Source organism: Hippopotamus amphibius, chromosome 13 (genome assembly GCF_030028045.1).
Source record: "Hippopotamus amphibius kiboko isolate mHipAmp2 chromosome 13, mHipAmp2.hap2, whole genome shotgun sequence".
In the NCBI taxonomy this organism is placed as follows: domain Eukaryota; kingdom Metazoa; phylum Chordata; class Mammalia; order Artiodactyla; family Hippopotamidae; genus Hippopotamus; species Hippopotamus amphibius.
The window spans coordinates 70919240-70936333 of NC_080198.1; the positions used below are offsets into that span (position 1 = coordinate 70919240).

General features: G+C 39.8%; 1 protein-coding gene across 1 annotated transcript in view; it reads left to right on the forward strand.

Annotated features, from left to right (window-relative positions):
• The window catches only part of LOC130834488 (rho GTPase-activating protein 20-like), a 67140-nt gene that overhangs the window by 43998 nt on the left and 6048 nt on the right, over positions 1–17094 (forward strand). Inside the window, exons 8-15 of the mRNA XM_057704631.1 lie at positions 150–299; positions 2715–2756; positions 3388–3472; positions 7254–7331; positions 9765–9831; positions 12362–12562; positions 15240–15415; positions 16804–16965. Coding sequence (XP_057560614.1) covers positions 150–299; positions 2715–2756; positions 3388–3472; positions 7254–7331; positions 9765–9831; positions 12362–12562; positions 15240–15415; positions 16804–16965 — 961 coding nt within the window. The remainder of the gene's footprint in view (positions 1–149; positions 300–2714; positions 2757–3387; positions 3473–7253; positions 7332–9764; positions 9832–12361; positions 12563–15239; positions 15416–16803; positions 16966–17094) is intronic.

A 17094-nucleotide genomic window follows, 5' to 3' on the forward strand; every position in this document is an offset into this window, starting at 1 on the left:
ACTCGCTATGCTGTGCACACAGCGTAACAGAGATGAAGGAGACATGCTTTGCCCTGGAGCAGTGAGAACTAGCATCCTTAGCATGAACACAGCTTCTCCCATTACATTTAAGAAACAGACTAACAGAAGTGTTGTTTGGTTCTTTCCAGGTATAAAAAGAACTTGAAGGTAAAAAATGAAATACCACTGAGCACCATGTGGACTGCCAACTGTACAGACAAAGTTGGTGAAGCCAACACTGGTGCCAGGAAGGCCTTTGTCCTAGGCTGGCCCACGGTGAACTTTGTGGCCACCTTCAGGTAAGACCTACAGCTTGGTTGTATTTGTAAGGGTTAAAAAAGGAAAACACTTAAATCTGATCGTATATCACGCCAGTGATTCACCTTTTGACAGCCCATGACACTTGTATGCCTTGTACTTTCCCCAAAAACGGTTTTTATGTGCAAATACGTGCATATTGATCATAAATAGTGGGAACTACTGGAATAACTTCCTTTGGTTTTGACCAGCGGTTTTTCAATGGGCCATGTGAGCTTGGGAAGTTGCATCTTCATGTGTTCATGGTGTTCGTGTATCGGGAAGGAGGAGCATGAGAGCAAGACCCTAGGAACCCGCTCCAACTTCCTGCCCCCTAATCTCAAGGGAGTATCTGTGTCTTTAAATCACTAGAATATCTTTCTTGAGCAAGTACAATTACATTTGAAAAACTGACTTTATATTCCCAAATTAATTCCCTTAAAAACAGGATTTAATTAGACACATAACATTCATCATTTCATCAAATACTAGGTCGCCTAAATTGCTGTGTACAGGTTATCTTATTTGGTGTCTGCAGAGGGGTGACAGTCTAAAATAAAGGTATGATTTCATGGAGTACAGGTCAGTTTTCCAAGATGCAGCGTTAGGCTGGAGTGAGGATGGGGAATGTGGACATCCTAGGTCGACACTGCTGGGTTCCCAGGGGTCATGCAACACTTATGCCTGCCCTTTGGGAACAACTACACCTCAAGTCTCATTCTTATGCACACTGAGTGTTCATCACAGGCACTCAACACTCCTCTTTCTTGTCCCCCCCCACCCCACTCCACCAAAATCTCTGGCACCATCACAAAGACAGGACAACGAAAATGTTGCCAAGTTGTTAATTTATACTCTATTCTAGAATGCAGCTGTTGACTTCAGGAACATTTTCAAAGCTTTTTGGGAAGAAACATGTATTTGTGTCATTCTCTACATGTCTACTTTCCATGACTTACTTCTCGAAAGATTATCAGCTCCTATGGCTTAACATCTTTTCCATGTTGCAAGTGAAAGGAAGCAGTTTCAACTGGGAATATTCAAAGATTATGATAAGGGAGGGTCCAAGATTCTTGTTTTCTAGTGAGGGGGGAATGCGAAAGGCAGGTTCACACGTGTCATACTGGCTAAAAATCTGTGTAAGAACATATACGGCATGTATGACAATGCCTGGCACCTAGCGCTTTTGCCATTGGCTGTTTTGCTCTCCCGCAGACTGCCATGAGTAATTAGAAGCTGTGTCATGTACATATGTCGGTTGCGGAGATAAGTGGGCATTTCCACTTCCTGATTAAAACACGTCCTGAAATGGTGATGGAGGGGGCAGGAGCAGCGTTGCGGACGGGAAGATAAAATGTGGCAGCCCCTGGAGAACATATATATTCTGGGTATATACCCAAAGGAAATGAAAACACACATCCACACAAAAATCTATACACACATGCTCACAGAAGCATTATCCACAATAGCCAAATAAACAAGCCTAAGTGTTTATCAGCTGATGAATGTATAAACAAAATGTGGTACAGGGCCTGAGGGTGGGGGGATGGGGAGTGACTGCTTAATGGACACTGGGTTTGCTTTTGGGTGACGAAAATGCTCCAGAACCAGATAGTGGTGAGGGTTGCACGATACTGTTAATGTACTGAAGGTCACTCATGGTCAATTTTATGTTATGTGAAATTTACTACAATAAATAAAAGCTAGTAAGTGATAAGTCTACACATGAATGAGACTTAAAACATTTTCAGCTTTGGATAGTAAATGCTGCACAAACTTTAGCAGACAAACTACTACTCTTTAATAACTTAGCAGTAGGTAGACTGATCTCGATCAGAGGATCACAGTACTGAAAAACGTGTTTTCTAGAAACTAATTTAATGTATTACAATCTGCTATACGCTATACATATAAAGGAATAAAATACTGTAGGGTTTTTTCCCTAAAAAGATACTCTTGTTTCTGGGACAAGACAGTTCCATCCAAATGCCAGTTCCTAAGTATGATGTAATCTGAATAATAATGTTCTTTATACCTGAATCGCACTTCCAGCTGCAAGAACACTCTGAGGTATAATTAACCCTTCTTCAGTTCTGAAAACTGAAGCTCAGAGTGGTTAAGCGACTTGCCCGTGATGACACAGCTTGCATCACACAGCTGCAATCAAGTGTTTAGATTCCAAACCAATTTCTCTTAAGATCTACTTGCGATCACTGTAATACTGCTTGAAAAAGAGCAGAGTCCATCCATCAAAAGCCCAGTTATGAGGAAGGTACAACTTACACATGCATACACATCGGTTACCAACTGGCTGCTGATATTTTTATCTGGAATGGCACTTGATATGTTAGTACAAGTCTTAATATGTTAGTGTAAGTATTTCATGTAACTTTTTATCCCACTTTTTAATATTACAGTTTTTCCGAACTAAAGGAAAAATGGCGCTCTTTCCTTCAAAGGTATTTTGTATACATATCTTAAATCTTTAATCCATGATAGAAGAATACAAATCTCTTCAAGGCAGTGCCCCCAAACTTTTCTCCCTCTCTTTGGTAGGAATTGTTAGACTACCCTCTTGTGTAGATTTATCATGGCTCCTACTGCAAATAATGTTCTCTCATTTACATGTATGTTCTGCTTATTTTTGAGGAAGTTCTGATGATCACTCTCATCTTTCCCTTTTCTCCATCCTGATGGCCGGAGCTAACATTATTCTCAAAACATATATTACATTTCCATAAGTGCAGGTTACTGACTGTACTGAATGATTCTCAAAGCAACTGCTACTTCCTACCCTTGAACCCAGGAAGGCACTGGGCCTGCCAATCTAGGCAGGAAAGCTTTGAGGACTGGATCTGCTGCCCACATCTCACATGACAAAGGAGACCTGTTATTTTCTGGGTCATATCTTATTTTCCTGAAACATTTTTGCATATTTTCTTCGAACCCCTAATTTGATTTTGTTGAGTCTATCTATATGCTTTGAGAATAAAAAAGACTATTTAAAATATTAGCAACACAGATTGATTTGAAAATAAGCTAATAGCTAATTTGTCTACTCTGTTTTGGGTTATTACTGAATTTTATTAGGTACATCAAGTTAGCCAAAGAGAAGGACCAGCCAAAAAGCATTCCCCTCAAAATCTTCACTGAGGACATCAAGAACTGTGCCTGTGTAAGTGTTTTTAAGATCAAACAAGAAATTCCAAGTTCTTGGCTTAGCAAAATGAAACTGATAGAGATATACAGGAGAGAGAAAGAGAGAGAGAGAGAGATGGGATGGGTGGGAGGGAGGGAGAATGAAAGAGAGTGGAAAGAGAGAGGGAGTATTTAGAAAGTACTATGTGGGAACATGTATTTTCCTATAAAAATGTGTGTCTTCACAAACACACACACACACACACACACACACACACACACAAGGGTGAGTCAGAAATGATCTGCACTCTGGCTGTAGAATTTAACTTTCAGAAAAGACAAATACATCATTTTTCGATGTAATCTCCTCGCTTTTCAACACACTTTGTCCATCTGTCAACAAGCTTTCGTATTCCCTCATTAAAAATGTTCAAATGCACTGCTGTCTTCACTTCTTCATCAGAAGTGAATCTGGCTCCTTCTTGATGGCTAACACTTGTGTGACCTTCCTTGAACTCCTCTATCCATTCATACACACTTCGTCACAACAAAACACTTTCTCCATACTGCGCACAAAGTCTTCGATAAATATCGGCACTGGGTACACCCTCAGAGCACAAAAAACAAATCACTGCACGCTGCTCTTCTTTTGTGCAGATCACAAGTGGGGCATCCATTTTTGCTTGCACTGCAGTTACAAATGAACTGATGTAACACGTTCACACCTCCATACCAGTGACTGCGGAGACAGTAGCCTTGAACAGAAAGCGCTGATAAGACAGTACAGCCAACAGAAGTTTTAATATAACCGGAGTGCGGATAATTTTTGACTCTCCCTCATAAAAAGTGAATCCTAGGCAATATGAAGCAAGAGGAATCCACGACAGCTACACTGTTTAAGCATGGAAAGAATACTGACCGTTAAGTGTCCATAATATTTCTCTGGATTCTTCTAATAACGACTTTAGTGGTTCACTGTAATAAAGTAATTTTCATAAGCAGGTATTTCCTATCGAAATTAAACATTTTTTCTTCTAATTGTTGCTACTTACATACATTGTGGTTTGGATTGTTTCCACAGTTTTCTTTCTTTCCTGTGATGTTTTTATTTGGAATAATTGCAAACTTACAGAAAAGCTACAAAAATAAAAACAGTGCAAAGAATACTCCATATACCCTTGACCTAGATTCATCTATTTATGAACACTTTGTTCCATTTGCTTTATCATTTCTCCCTCCCTCTCTCTCTCTCTCTCTCTGTAGGTGTATGTGTCTAACTATTTTTGAGGGTCATACATACACCATGGCCCTTTATGCTTAAATACTGAGGTATCTCCTAAGAATGAGGATCTTCTCTCATATAACCACCACACAGTTATGACCTTTACTAAATTTAACATTGATGTAATACTTTAATCAACCATTCATGTTCCCATTTTGTCAGCTGACCTCAGTGCTGTCCCCTTTCCAGTACAGGATCAAGGGGATGGTGTTGCTTTTAGTCATGTCAAATGCAGAAGACTTCTGAAAGGTCTTTCATTCTGAAGAATGTCAGGATCGAATTGAGCTGAAAGGGATGACACTCTGAAATTACCAGCATATTTCTACCTGATTTTGTTTCCGCTGTTGGAGAAAGAAAAAAGTCACACCATTAGCCCCAGTTATCTGTATATCATTTAATTTCTGAACGTGTACTGTAGTAGCCAAAACATTTACAGTGACAAGATATTCTGGGTACTTTTTATGACATTCTGTTCTGCTCTAGTTTACAGTAGCTCTAGATCACATAAAATAGTATTTGCAGACAGAAGAAGAGGTAGTTTAAGACAGTTATTTCCTGGCCAACAGCAAAAGCCATGCAAATATTCTGATCTGTTTCTGAGCACCAGATAAATGCAATGGTTGAGGGAGATGAGACTAGAGAGTTCTCCTGTAGCAAAGCCCACTCTTTATCTCCGCCAGCTTTGATTTGTGGCAGCGGGTTACACTCAGAATTTTTCACAGAAAATCACCTGGAAATTTTAAAAAATCAACTTTATATATAATTTACACAAAATAAACATTTCTGATGTTTTTCATTCCTGAAGATCCAAGTTTCCCTCTGGTACTACCTCATTTCATCCTGAGGAAACTGTCCTTAGCTTTTCTTGTACAGATCTGGTGCTAACAGATTTGCTTAGTTTCTTTTATCTAAAAATGTCTTTACTTTGGGAGACTTCCCTGGCAGCCAAGTGGTTAAGACGTTGCCTTCCAATGCAAGGGGTGCAGGTTCAATCCCTGGTCAGGGAGATAAGATCCCACGTGCCTCAGGGTCAAAAAAAACCAAAAAACATAAGACAGAAGCAATATCGTAATAAAGTCAATAAAGACTTTTTAAAAAGTCTATCTCACCTTAACTCTTGAAGGCTATTTTTGCTGGCTATAGAATTTTGTTTGCAAATGTTTTCCTCTCAGCACTTTAAAGATGTTCCATTGTCTTTTAGTCTCTGTGTTTTCTGATGAGTATTCTGTGCTCAAACATTAATCCCCTGTATGTGATTTGTCATTTTTCTTTGGCTGCTTTCAAGATTTTTTCTTTATTTTTCGTTTTTAGCAGCGTGGCGATGAAGTTTCAAAGCATGGTCTTTTTTGAATCTGCCTGTTTGGCATTTTCTGAACTTCTTGAATTTGTAAATTTATGTCTTTCACCAAGTTTGCAAAATTTTAATCATTATTACCTCATATTAATTTTCTATAAATTGTCTTCCTATTTTTTTGGAGCAGTTTCTTACTGTGATGTGTGGTAGAGCTATTATAAATACCCTATTCACGGGCAGAGTTCGGAATGGAACTGGAATCTTTAAAATTTTCAATCTCATTTCCTAGATTCATTGATTTTATTTAGTTGACTCAACAGATTTCTTTTTTTTAATTAATTAATTAATTTATTTATTTTTGGCTGCATTGGGTCTTTGTTGCTGTGCACGAGGGCTTTCTCTAGTTGCAGCGAGAGGCGACTACTCTTCTTTGCAGTGCGCGGGCTTCTCATTGCGGTGGCTTCTCTTGTTGCAGAGCACAGGCTCTAGGCGTGCAGGCTTCAGTAGCTGTGGCACACGGGCGGAGCAGTTGTCACTCTCGGGCTCTAGAGCGCAGCCTCAGTAGTTGTGGCACACAGGCTTGGTTGCTCCTCGGAATGAGGGATCTTCCCTGACCAGGGATCGAACCTGCGTCCCCTGCATTGTCAGCTGGATTCTTAACCACTGTGCCACCAGGGAAGTCCTCAACAGATTTCAATCATGAAAATCTTAGTAACCATGATACCTGACACAGAGAAAGTACTCACTAAATAGTAGTTTTTTTAGAAATATATTTTACAGCCAGCTCTTATTCTAATTTTACTAATTTACTTTACTATGTAATTGCAAAGCAATAAAACCATACTATAAAAACACAACTCAGGAAGAGAGAAGAGGGTCCAGATCCTTCTTTTTAAACTATCCTTCCTCTATTATAGACACAGCCTTAAGGTGCTGAAGACCAGCCCATGTGCCCTCTCAGAATTCTGTCTTTCTCTTTCTTACTTAAGCTTCTATATTTTGTGTGCCACAAATCCTTTAAGAGAAATATCTGTTTTACTGAAATGCTTTCTCCTAGCTAGCTTCATGTTATATAAAGAAATGGAAATCAACTATAATTAGGGGTTTGTGTTCTACATGCGCTTTACATTGTCATTACCTGAAAACAAGCTTTGCCTTTAGAATATGGATAAATAATTTGACAATAGTTATTTACTCACCTGTTTAAAACTTATTTATAGCAATTTTTCTTGCTTCTTGCAGTCTGTAACTATAACAGTAACAAATTCAGACACAGTGAATGATGTTATCAACATGTCACTTTCAAAGCTAGGAATAACTGTAAGTACCTGAAAGTTATTTTTAGTTAAAAACCAACTTTGATTTTTGAGATTCGTGTGTATGTGTGTGTGTGTGTGTGTGTGTGTGTAATGTACCTACCATCATAAGACAGTTGATTATTACAGATATGTAAGTCATATTTTGTCCCCTAAATTTAGAAGTTGAAGGCAGCAAAGCTATATTATTAGCCTATGCATGTTATTCTTGTATTCTCATTTTAAATTTTGTGTGAGTTGAAAGTCACAGCATAATGAAATCGGGCTATAATTTTAGAGTGCTAATGAAAACGTGCTTTTTATTGTCTATATTATATATATAGACAATAAAATCTTATAAGATTCTAAACATCTCCTCCTCTCTAGGACTGTTCTTTCTGTATCTTCATTCCTGATTCCTCTAGTCCCATCCCTGTTTATCCTGATTGCCACCTGAGGACTCAATCTCAGCATCAGAAATCCTAAATGATATGTTTTGTTGTAAATTTGACATAAAGACCACCTGGCTAGACACTACATCCCCTTGATGCAGGTCCTGAGAACTAGATGGCTAATGCCACCTGTGAACTGGTAAAGAAGAGAAGTTCTGAGTAAGACCATGGATCTGGGGGCATCTGTGTACACATCACTTTCATCTTGTTTTGCTTTCAAGTGTCTGTTCCTTTTTTTTTTTTTGATATTTTGATTATTTTATTTGTTAAAGCTCTTTATTGGAATATAATTGCTTTACACTCTTGTACCAGTTTTTGAGGTACACCAAAGTCAACCAGCTGTATTTATACACATATCCCCATATTCCCTCCCTCCCGCGACTCCCTCTCCTTTATGTTTTGATAGGACTGTTATGGTTTGTAAGAATTTTTTGGTGAAAGGGATGGCTATGGGGATGAGGGTGCATAGGGGAAAAGAGAGGGAGAGGGACATTCAGATGGACAGAATTGAAAAAAGCACTTGTAAAGCACGGCTCCTTATATAAAATTTATATATACAAATATGAATATGTATTTATATATATATATATACATAAATGTGAAAATGTCTTGCTATTGTGAAATGACATAATTAAAATGTTTGTATTTAAGTTTTGTCTGACTCAGTGGTGTAATAAAGCCCCTTAAAAACTCAAGGCAGCCAGAATTTGATATAAGAAAGCGTTGATTCTGTAAAAATGGAATTTAATAATACATTATAAATAAAATTGAATTTATATGCACTGGGTGAAGTACCCCTCTGCATTGATTTCTAACCTATTTGATACGTATGTCCTGAATAAGAATTAAATCTTACAAGAGAGTGGTTTTAGGGATAAGGCTGGGGAGACTCATTAATGTTAGAGCTCATTTTATTTCATTTTTGTAATTTTCCTTTGCTTAAAGTGATCAATCTCACTAGACAAGAAAAATTTTCTATTTTAATGAAGAATTGGGGTTATTTGCCTATATGTGTATGCCTGATTTAAGGGATTCCAACACAGTTTTTTCAATCTTTACCTTAAAAGAAAAGATTTTTTATTAGCTTTCACTTCTTATTTGCAATACAATTTTGAGCAGGTTTAGCTGTGTGTGTGTGTGTGTGTGTGTGACTGCTTCCACTACCTGGGACCTTGCCTCCTTCATGGCAAGGCCATGGTTTTTAATCAGAAGTCAAGGGCAAGCATAGTACCTATCACCAACAACTCTATTTCAAACATTTTTTTGCTTTATCCTCTCCTGGAGGACTCTTTAATTCAGCATTTTTTATAATTTAGGCTTGTTTCAAATGGGATATCCAATATTCCTAGGCAGTGATTGTTTTCTGCATCTGACACTCTCTAGGCTACAGTCCTTGTCCCTTCTCTCCCTTGAATGGCACTCATCTGCATCAGAGCCAGTGGGCTGACTTGATTCTGCCATCTACTCAAAGCCTCTTGGGCATCTGTCTCCTTTTGCTCATGGTTGCTGAGCTTATGATGCCTTTCAAGTTGTACTTTGCTCAGGAATGGTCATGGCAGAGTGTGTGGCTCTCTGGACAACATGCTTGTCTGGGCTGGGATATTCGAAGCCAAAAGCCAACATTCTCCAAGGAATCTAGAGACAGCAGAAAGCAGGACTCCTGAGATTAGACTTCTCCTCCACAGCGAAGGGGCATTACTGCGATTTTTTTTATGCCATGGGCCGCCCACAAAGTGAGGGGCTAATTGCACTGTGGTCCCATAGATCCCCACCCTTTACCAAAAAGGACAAGAATCTCAGAAGGTCCATTGGAGGCTGCGAAAGAGACAGGAGATACTGAAATCAGCATTGTTAACTCAAAAATTGTAGCCACCCCCATGCACCACATAGCATTTATACTGGCCCAAATTCTTTCTCTTTGGAAGTATAAAAGTGCTAAGGAAATGGGTTCTTCAAGTACCTACTGGGAAGATTTGCTGTGACACACAGTTCTTTTTGTCTCCAAGGGCTCTGAGAAAGATTACCAGCTGTGGGCCAGTTCTGGTAAGAAAGAGGTCTCATACCCACTCATTGGTAAGTGTCAGGGAAAACCTAAGATGGGGTTGATTGGGTTCAAAACTGTAACTCTAAAGTCTCAAAGTAATAGCTGATCAGTCTTGAACTTAAATACCCTTAAAAATGAAAATCTCATGCAATATTTATTCATACATTTATTAACGAATTCCAAGCACTTACTCTATCCTGAGCACTAATAACATCTCTTCATTCAGCAACTTACGGTCTAGCTGGGGAGAGAAATGGGAATTGTTCTTCTTTACTTTTTTCACTTGACAAACAGACTTGTCTTGAAAACATTGATTTACCTCCCTACGTACTTACTTACTTAGGTATGAAAGCAACACAAACTGGAATTTCTTTTTCTCATACATTACTTTTCTTTTCTTAAGCTCTTTATTGGAATATAATTGCTTCACACTGTTGTGCCAGTTTTTGCTGTACAACAAAGTGAATCAGCTGTATTTATACATATATCCCCATAGCCTCTCCCTCCTGCAACTCCTTCCCACCTTCCCTATACTTTTCATATTCCAGTCTTGAAGTCCTCTGATCCATTTCCTAACTACTAAGCAGTCTCTATTTTGTGAGACTCTTCTAAAATCCAGCCATGCCTCTGTACCCGAGTACATTTATTTAATAACCTGCTCTGTGCCCAAAACTTTTCTCAGCATCATAAAGAGAATGAGATAATCACACTCAGATTCTTCAAGTCTTCACTGACTAAACCACCTGTACTTTGCTGTTTCTCAAGCTGTTTACCAGCATTGCTCTTGAGGTTTTTGATACGTAGATTCCATCTTTCCTACAATAGTTATTATATAATAGTTAGAAATAATAATAATATAATAATAGCTAAAAATAATCTAGCTTTTCTAAAGCTAGGAAAGACTTGCTTTTCTTAGATCAGCAAGTCTGTTCAGTGTGGTCAGTGAAAAAAGGAGGGAATAAAACAAAGGAAAGGACAAAACCTGTAGCAGAACTTGCAATACAGTAACGGTGACAATGATTTCTGCTAGAAATCTTAGAGCATTCCCTCTTTTTTCTTTTTTTAATCTGTTCAATAATCCTGTGAGGCTTTTACTCTTTCAAGTGACCTGAAGAACGTTTTCAAGTGATCTAGAAAATCTAATCAACTGAGCTTTTTCTATGATATATATATTCCCAGTCTCAGAAATACATGGAGTCACCAAGCACCAAGCTGAGGACAAACTCCCCTCACCTATTTCATGTGTTTTTCTTGTTTAATGTTGACATTTTTGTAAAAGTCCACCAGCAATAAGGTGAAAAAAATCGAATACTTAAATATATTTATTTTAATGAAATGCATTCATTTAAACAAAACCATGTAAATGACAATCTTTAGGCTTAGAACAGCTTCACGCACCGTGGCTGGCTCTAAGGACTCCTAAGAGCCTGGCCTTCATGATGCTACCTCAGCAGTCACCCTGAATGCATTTCCTAACCTGCTCTCAACTCACAGTTACGGATTAGCTCCTGGTTATCCTGGTGATTTGGTTGCATTTTATTGCTGTCATGGAAGCTTCTTTTGCTTTAAAGGATGGAAGTCACTGTGATTCTTGCTCTGAACAGAACGCTGACATTGCACTTATGTTAGATGAAAAGCAAAAGCAAGAGCTCCCCAAGTTACATTCAATAATAAATCAGAAACAAAAGAAAAGGAACTTTCCTTCTATTCTTAAAAAATGAAATCCACGTCACAACACAGGGTCTTTGGGCATTCTATGGAGAGGAAGCAATGTAAAGCATGAAAGAGCAAAACAAATCCCTTGGCAGGCACCTCCTGAGGATTTCTGGTGTGGTTTTCCACTCTGTAAACACTGGTTTGCACTTTGCTTCCGGGTTTCCACCACCGCGCAGCCTTGCCTCTGATCACTGCCTCGCAGGAACCCCCCCCACGGAGGGAAGGCAGCAATGGGAGGGAAACATAAAGGCAAACCACCCCGCTGCTCTGGAATAGCTCTGGCTGTTGAACTGACAAAAGGAAATGAAAAATCTGTGTGTTAAACTGACATGTGTGAGAGAACAGTGATCAGAGCAATTCTTAACGTATATAGCCCAATCATTTTAAAAATATTAAGCACCAATGTTTATTCATATATTTACTTTGCTCCTTATCAGTCTATGTGAGGGTGAGCATTTCAAAGGAAGAACGTAAGGCTTGCCTGAGATGTACAATCTAGTGAGTGTCAAGGCAGAAACTAGAAGGCCTTCAATATTCTCAGATGGAAACACAACAAAAGTCAACATTGTGCAATGCAGGGATGGATATATACATTCCAAACCAAGCAAGGTGTCTCAAAACATTCTTCTCTTTACTATTTAAACTCATTTGCTTGGGCACCTGCTTTTTGCAGGGTGTCCCCCATGACAGTGCACATCCTACTCAGAAAGTACAGCCTTCTCTACCCAGAAGCCCCAGAAGAACAGCAGCCACACCAGTGTGGGGCACTTGCTCACGGTAAGGTAGGTTTGACTGTACCCATCATATCAGCCTGAATCTATATGTAGATTTTTCTCCACATAGGGCATGAATATCCATATGGAATTAAAATGAGCCATCTTCCAGCTACTGTGCTCCTGCAGCAGGGATCGGAGGACTCCACCTCTCCTTCTGCCCTCCAGGAGCCCTTCCCACTGCAGCAGGAGTCCCAAGAGATCCAAGGCCGGTTTATCCTGAAACCCAAGCACACAGCCAGGAACCAAGCCAGGAATCAGCAGGGGAAAGGTGAGCCCCTTCCTTTCCTGCAAGTGTCTTCCCTTGGCTCTTGTCTCTCCTGCTGTAAACAAACTCATGACATACAGCCGATTCTCCATGTGGGGTTAAGGGAACTGTATAGGCAGGCCCCAATACCCACAGAATCAAGCTCAGAGAAACACCAAAGGTCTGAAATCAAGATCCAACTCACTTCCAGGAAGGTTTTGGCTTTTGGTTTTTTGGTTTTGTTTTGTTTTTTAATTCCTCCAGGTACACATCTCCCTTCTCTGTATCCCCAGAGCACTGCCTACATATAATTACATCTGTACACATCTGTGTGTCTTATTAGAGTATGAGCTTCTTATGGCCTGGGAACACATGTTCCCCATGTTGTGTCTAGCATCTCGTGCCTTCACAGGAGGTGGTTAGATGACTGTATGGCTTAGAAAAGACTTCAAATCTATTCTGGACTTAGGCTGAAGTGGCTCTGGGGGTTCTGGTTAGAATTGAACTCTTAATTCTACCCCCACAGCAGTCTCATTTCCACATTTGCTTCAGACCCAGGTTGCGATTGGAACTGAACGTTTATGGCTGGGGTTTTTAAAAATCTTCCCTCTTGCAATTTTCTCCCCCTACCATTCCAATATTGTCCCACTGATATTTCTTTCTCTGAATAAAATGTTCTTAATTAATCTGGGAAGTACTGGGGCCAGAATAGAATTCCTACTTAAAGTATTTTTATTGTTATGATTGTTATTCTGTAAGCAAAAAGTTTCAAAAATTATATATTTTTTTAATATTCAAACCCTAATCTGAGCATCAGGAAACACTAAACTACATCTTGCCAAGACTGTGTAAGGAGGATGAGGTTGTAAGGTTAGCTTGTTTACTAGTCTCCATATTTTTCATGGCTATAGCATATATTTTGATTGGTCACAGAGGCAACATGAACTTTAATGTACATTATGAGAGGTCCAACTAAGCCTGAAAGTATCTTTGAGAAAGTATAGGACTCAATGTCTATTTTGCTTTCTGTCTATGCTCATAGAGTAGCTGGATATATAGCTTTATAGCAAGGGATAGAGCACTCTTCTTAGGAGTATTCTTATTAAAGCTGAACAGTGAATGAATACGGTTGTAATACATGAGTACATTTGGATAGCTTTAAAAATAATACAGTCAGGTTAAGAATAGGGAAACCAGGTTGCATAAAACAACTCAACCTATCTAAACATGTATCTTAAATTTCTGTACATGTTAAGGTAGAAAAATCTCCTCCTGGATTTAAGAATGTATTTGCTTTCTTCATTCTCTCCTTTTAAAATGATGGAGGTATACATGCCAGGGCAGGAAGAGCCTAAGGTGGACTGGTGGCATTCGTTCATGACTGCACATCTGCAGGCTGCAAAATCAACTGAAGAATGGGGGTGGGGTCTGCTTTGCAGGGAGGAGACTGATGTCTAGGCTGCCTTAGGCTCTCTGAGGCAGGGGCGGGGGGGAATTACCTCTGCTAAGGCTGCTATGAGCCATGTCTTGTGTTGAGTAGTACATTACATTATGTAGTTCAATGAAGTGGAGGTAGCATCATTTATGTTAAATTTGAGCAAACCAAAGCTCAAAGAGTTTAAAGTAACTTATCCAACTAGCTGGCAGAACAGGAGCCTTCTGGTTCTCTCATCCAGAACCAGAAGTGTTCCGTCCACATGAGTGGACATGGTGATGCACTCACTATGTCTCAGGAAAGCCAAGTGGATGGGTGTTTAAGGATATTTGGTAAAATGTTGCTCATCTGTTTATTTTCCTACAACTTGGCACCTCTGTTGACTTTTTTAGTTGGTTATTTCAGCAGGTTTTTTAAGTAAATGTTAAACAGGTTACTTAAGCAAATATCCAGAAAATACTCACAGTTAGGCAGTAGAAATGTTGAACTCAGCTTTTCATTGATGATCACTTTTTCTTTAAAAGCCTGTCTTCAGCTTTCCTTTGACAGGGGCCTGGGTAGCTGGGTAGGGTGTTACAGGAAGATGGCCACCTGGCATCTTACCATATAGCCAGCATTTAATGACTACTTCCCAAGGACCCTGACTGCAGAAAGTCATCTATAGAGCTGCCAGAGGGTTGTGGCCACCCAGAAGAGAGGTCCAGAAGCTGGCTGAGAAGTGGGGTCAGGCAGGATGTGTCATGACAGGCAGATCCTTTTGACGGGAGAAAGTTGACCATGGTTGGGTACTCAGCCAAACAGGAAATCTAAGAGTGGGAAGAAACCTACTACAAAAGTAAATGATTACCAAACTCTGCTTGATTTGAATACCAAATCTTTTTGGCTTTTAAAATGAGATCTGACACCTGAATCCACTGATAACACTTAACATCAGGAAATGTGTATAATACAGGTTAAGTGCCTCAGGACACAGTTAAGAGGCAGTAGATAGCACTGTCTGGGGAATACTGTCACTGGGAGAATCAGTCCTGAGTCTAATCAAGCCTCTAAGTTTAAATACTGGGTTGCAGGATACGTTGAAGAAGAACACATGAACACCACAAGGATGCAAGTAGCCAATTTCAGAATGTGGGAAATTCTGTACAACAAATGACTCAGTTTTGCTCTCTTCCGGCCACTGCAATGAATATGCTGTAAAATGTAAACCGTGGAAATCAGGTTAAATAAACTACACTGCTATTCGTAATAATCTCACTTCTTCCTTAGATGCAGGCCAAAAGACAGTCAAGAAGAGTTCTGCCAAAAACTGGGCCTTCTGGCGGAGCTTCAGGACTCGCCGGGACAGCCAGGGCCCAGGCCCACCACCCACAAAGCCAAAACAGCTCTTCGGAGTTTCTCTGGAGGATGTGTGCGATGATGGCAGCCTGCCCACCCCAATCCGAGTAGGTCTCATTTTGGGCTTCTGCAGCCCTCCTGAGGAGGGGAGCTCTGAGAGATCACGTGTTCTCATCCAAATCCACCCTCAAATGGAGACGTCATTAGACAGCCCCTGGCTCTGACTGAGAAGTTTTGTTAACACTATTTCAAAGAATAGGATCTGATTTAGGGAGCGCAGAGTCATAAGGCAAATACAACATGGAAAAGATGTTCTTGGCCATTCCACTGGTTTCAGCAAAGACCCACCTGCACCTGGTCAGATCAACTGTAACGGGCTCTGTGCATATGAATCTCTGAAAACCCACCTCATCCTCATAGTCTCATCTCCTTCCTTGAACTCCATACAAGTCTCAAGTCTCCTTCAGCTGAGTCTACTCCACCTTACCACTCAAAACATCTCACAGAGATTTCATTTGTAATTCACATGCTTAAGCATAAAGATATCCTCTGGCAAATACGAATCATTTAATCCTGACAGAATGTGTCCAATGAAAGTCACAGAGTTTGGCCTCTGTTATCTCAAAGTAGTGTATTGAATTGTCAGTGTTAACATCTGTTCACGATCCACTATCCCTCCAAGCACTGTCCTAGATGCAGGGATTCTTACGCTATCTATGAAGAAATGTATCACGCTATTAATAGGTACATGCTAGCTCCTACCCCAGTCCTTGCACCTTTCACAGCAAATTTGGGGCTAACTATGATAATTACCATCCCCACTTCATAAATGAAAAATAAAAAAGCCTCAATAAAGTATGTGCTGTGCCCATAGTCACACAGCAGATGAGTAGCATAACAGAGTTCAGAGTGCTTGGATTACCTGACTCCAACATCTGTTATCTCTCTACCTTGTAAGTACAGGACCTGAAGACACAGCAAAAGGAAATGAAAGACTGATGGGAAGGGAATGTGATCAGAGAAGGAGGAAAAGGGTTTTGAGCCTGTTTTAAGAGAGGGGAGGAAATACCAGAAGTAGAAATGGGGTGTACAGTCACGGAAAAAAGAAAAAACAAATGGGAAATGAGTATGGAAAAAGATTTCTACACTTAGGAAGGAGCATCTATATTAGGTAATACTGAGAAAGGAACAGTGGAGGAGGAGAGGATGATTCTACTAACGCCTCAAAGCAGAGAAGTTTGACTTAGTGTAAATTTACTAAAAAGGAAAATCTGATTAAGCAAGTGTGTCAAATGTTTCAGTGTATGAATGTAAAATGGATTGTTGGGTAGAAAATATATTTAGAGACACTGAAAAAAATTTCAAATTGACTCCAGTCCTTGCAGCTCTAGCACTGTACCCTCATACACCTCAGCTCTGTCAAAAAGGGGGCAAGCTTGTGCTCTGAGCTTGTAGATATGAAATGCTGCACAGTTTTCTTTTTGTTTCTCTATAGGATATACTTTACTTTATCAATCAAAAAGGGCCACTCACAGAAGGCATCTTCAGAAAACCAGGCAGTATAAAATCATGCAGAGCCCTACAGGAGAAGATAAACTCTGGGGACAAAGTGAACTTGGATGAGGAATCCGTTCTTGTGGCAGCATCCGTCTTCAAGGTAGGGAAATTTCTAGCATTATCCACACAGAGTAACTCTGAAGCTATATGACTGGTCCTGCATCATGACTGCCCAAGAACCCTAACAGGCGTAATATAAAAACACTTCACTCACCTCACCGGTTAGAAT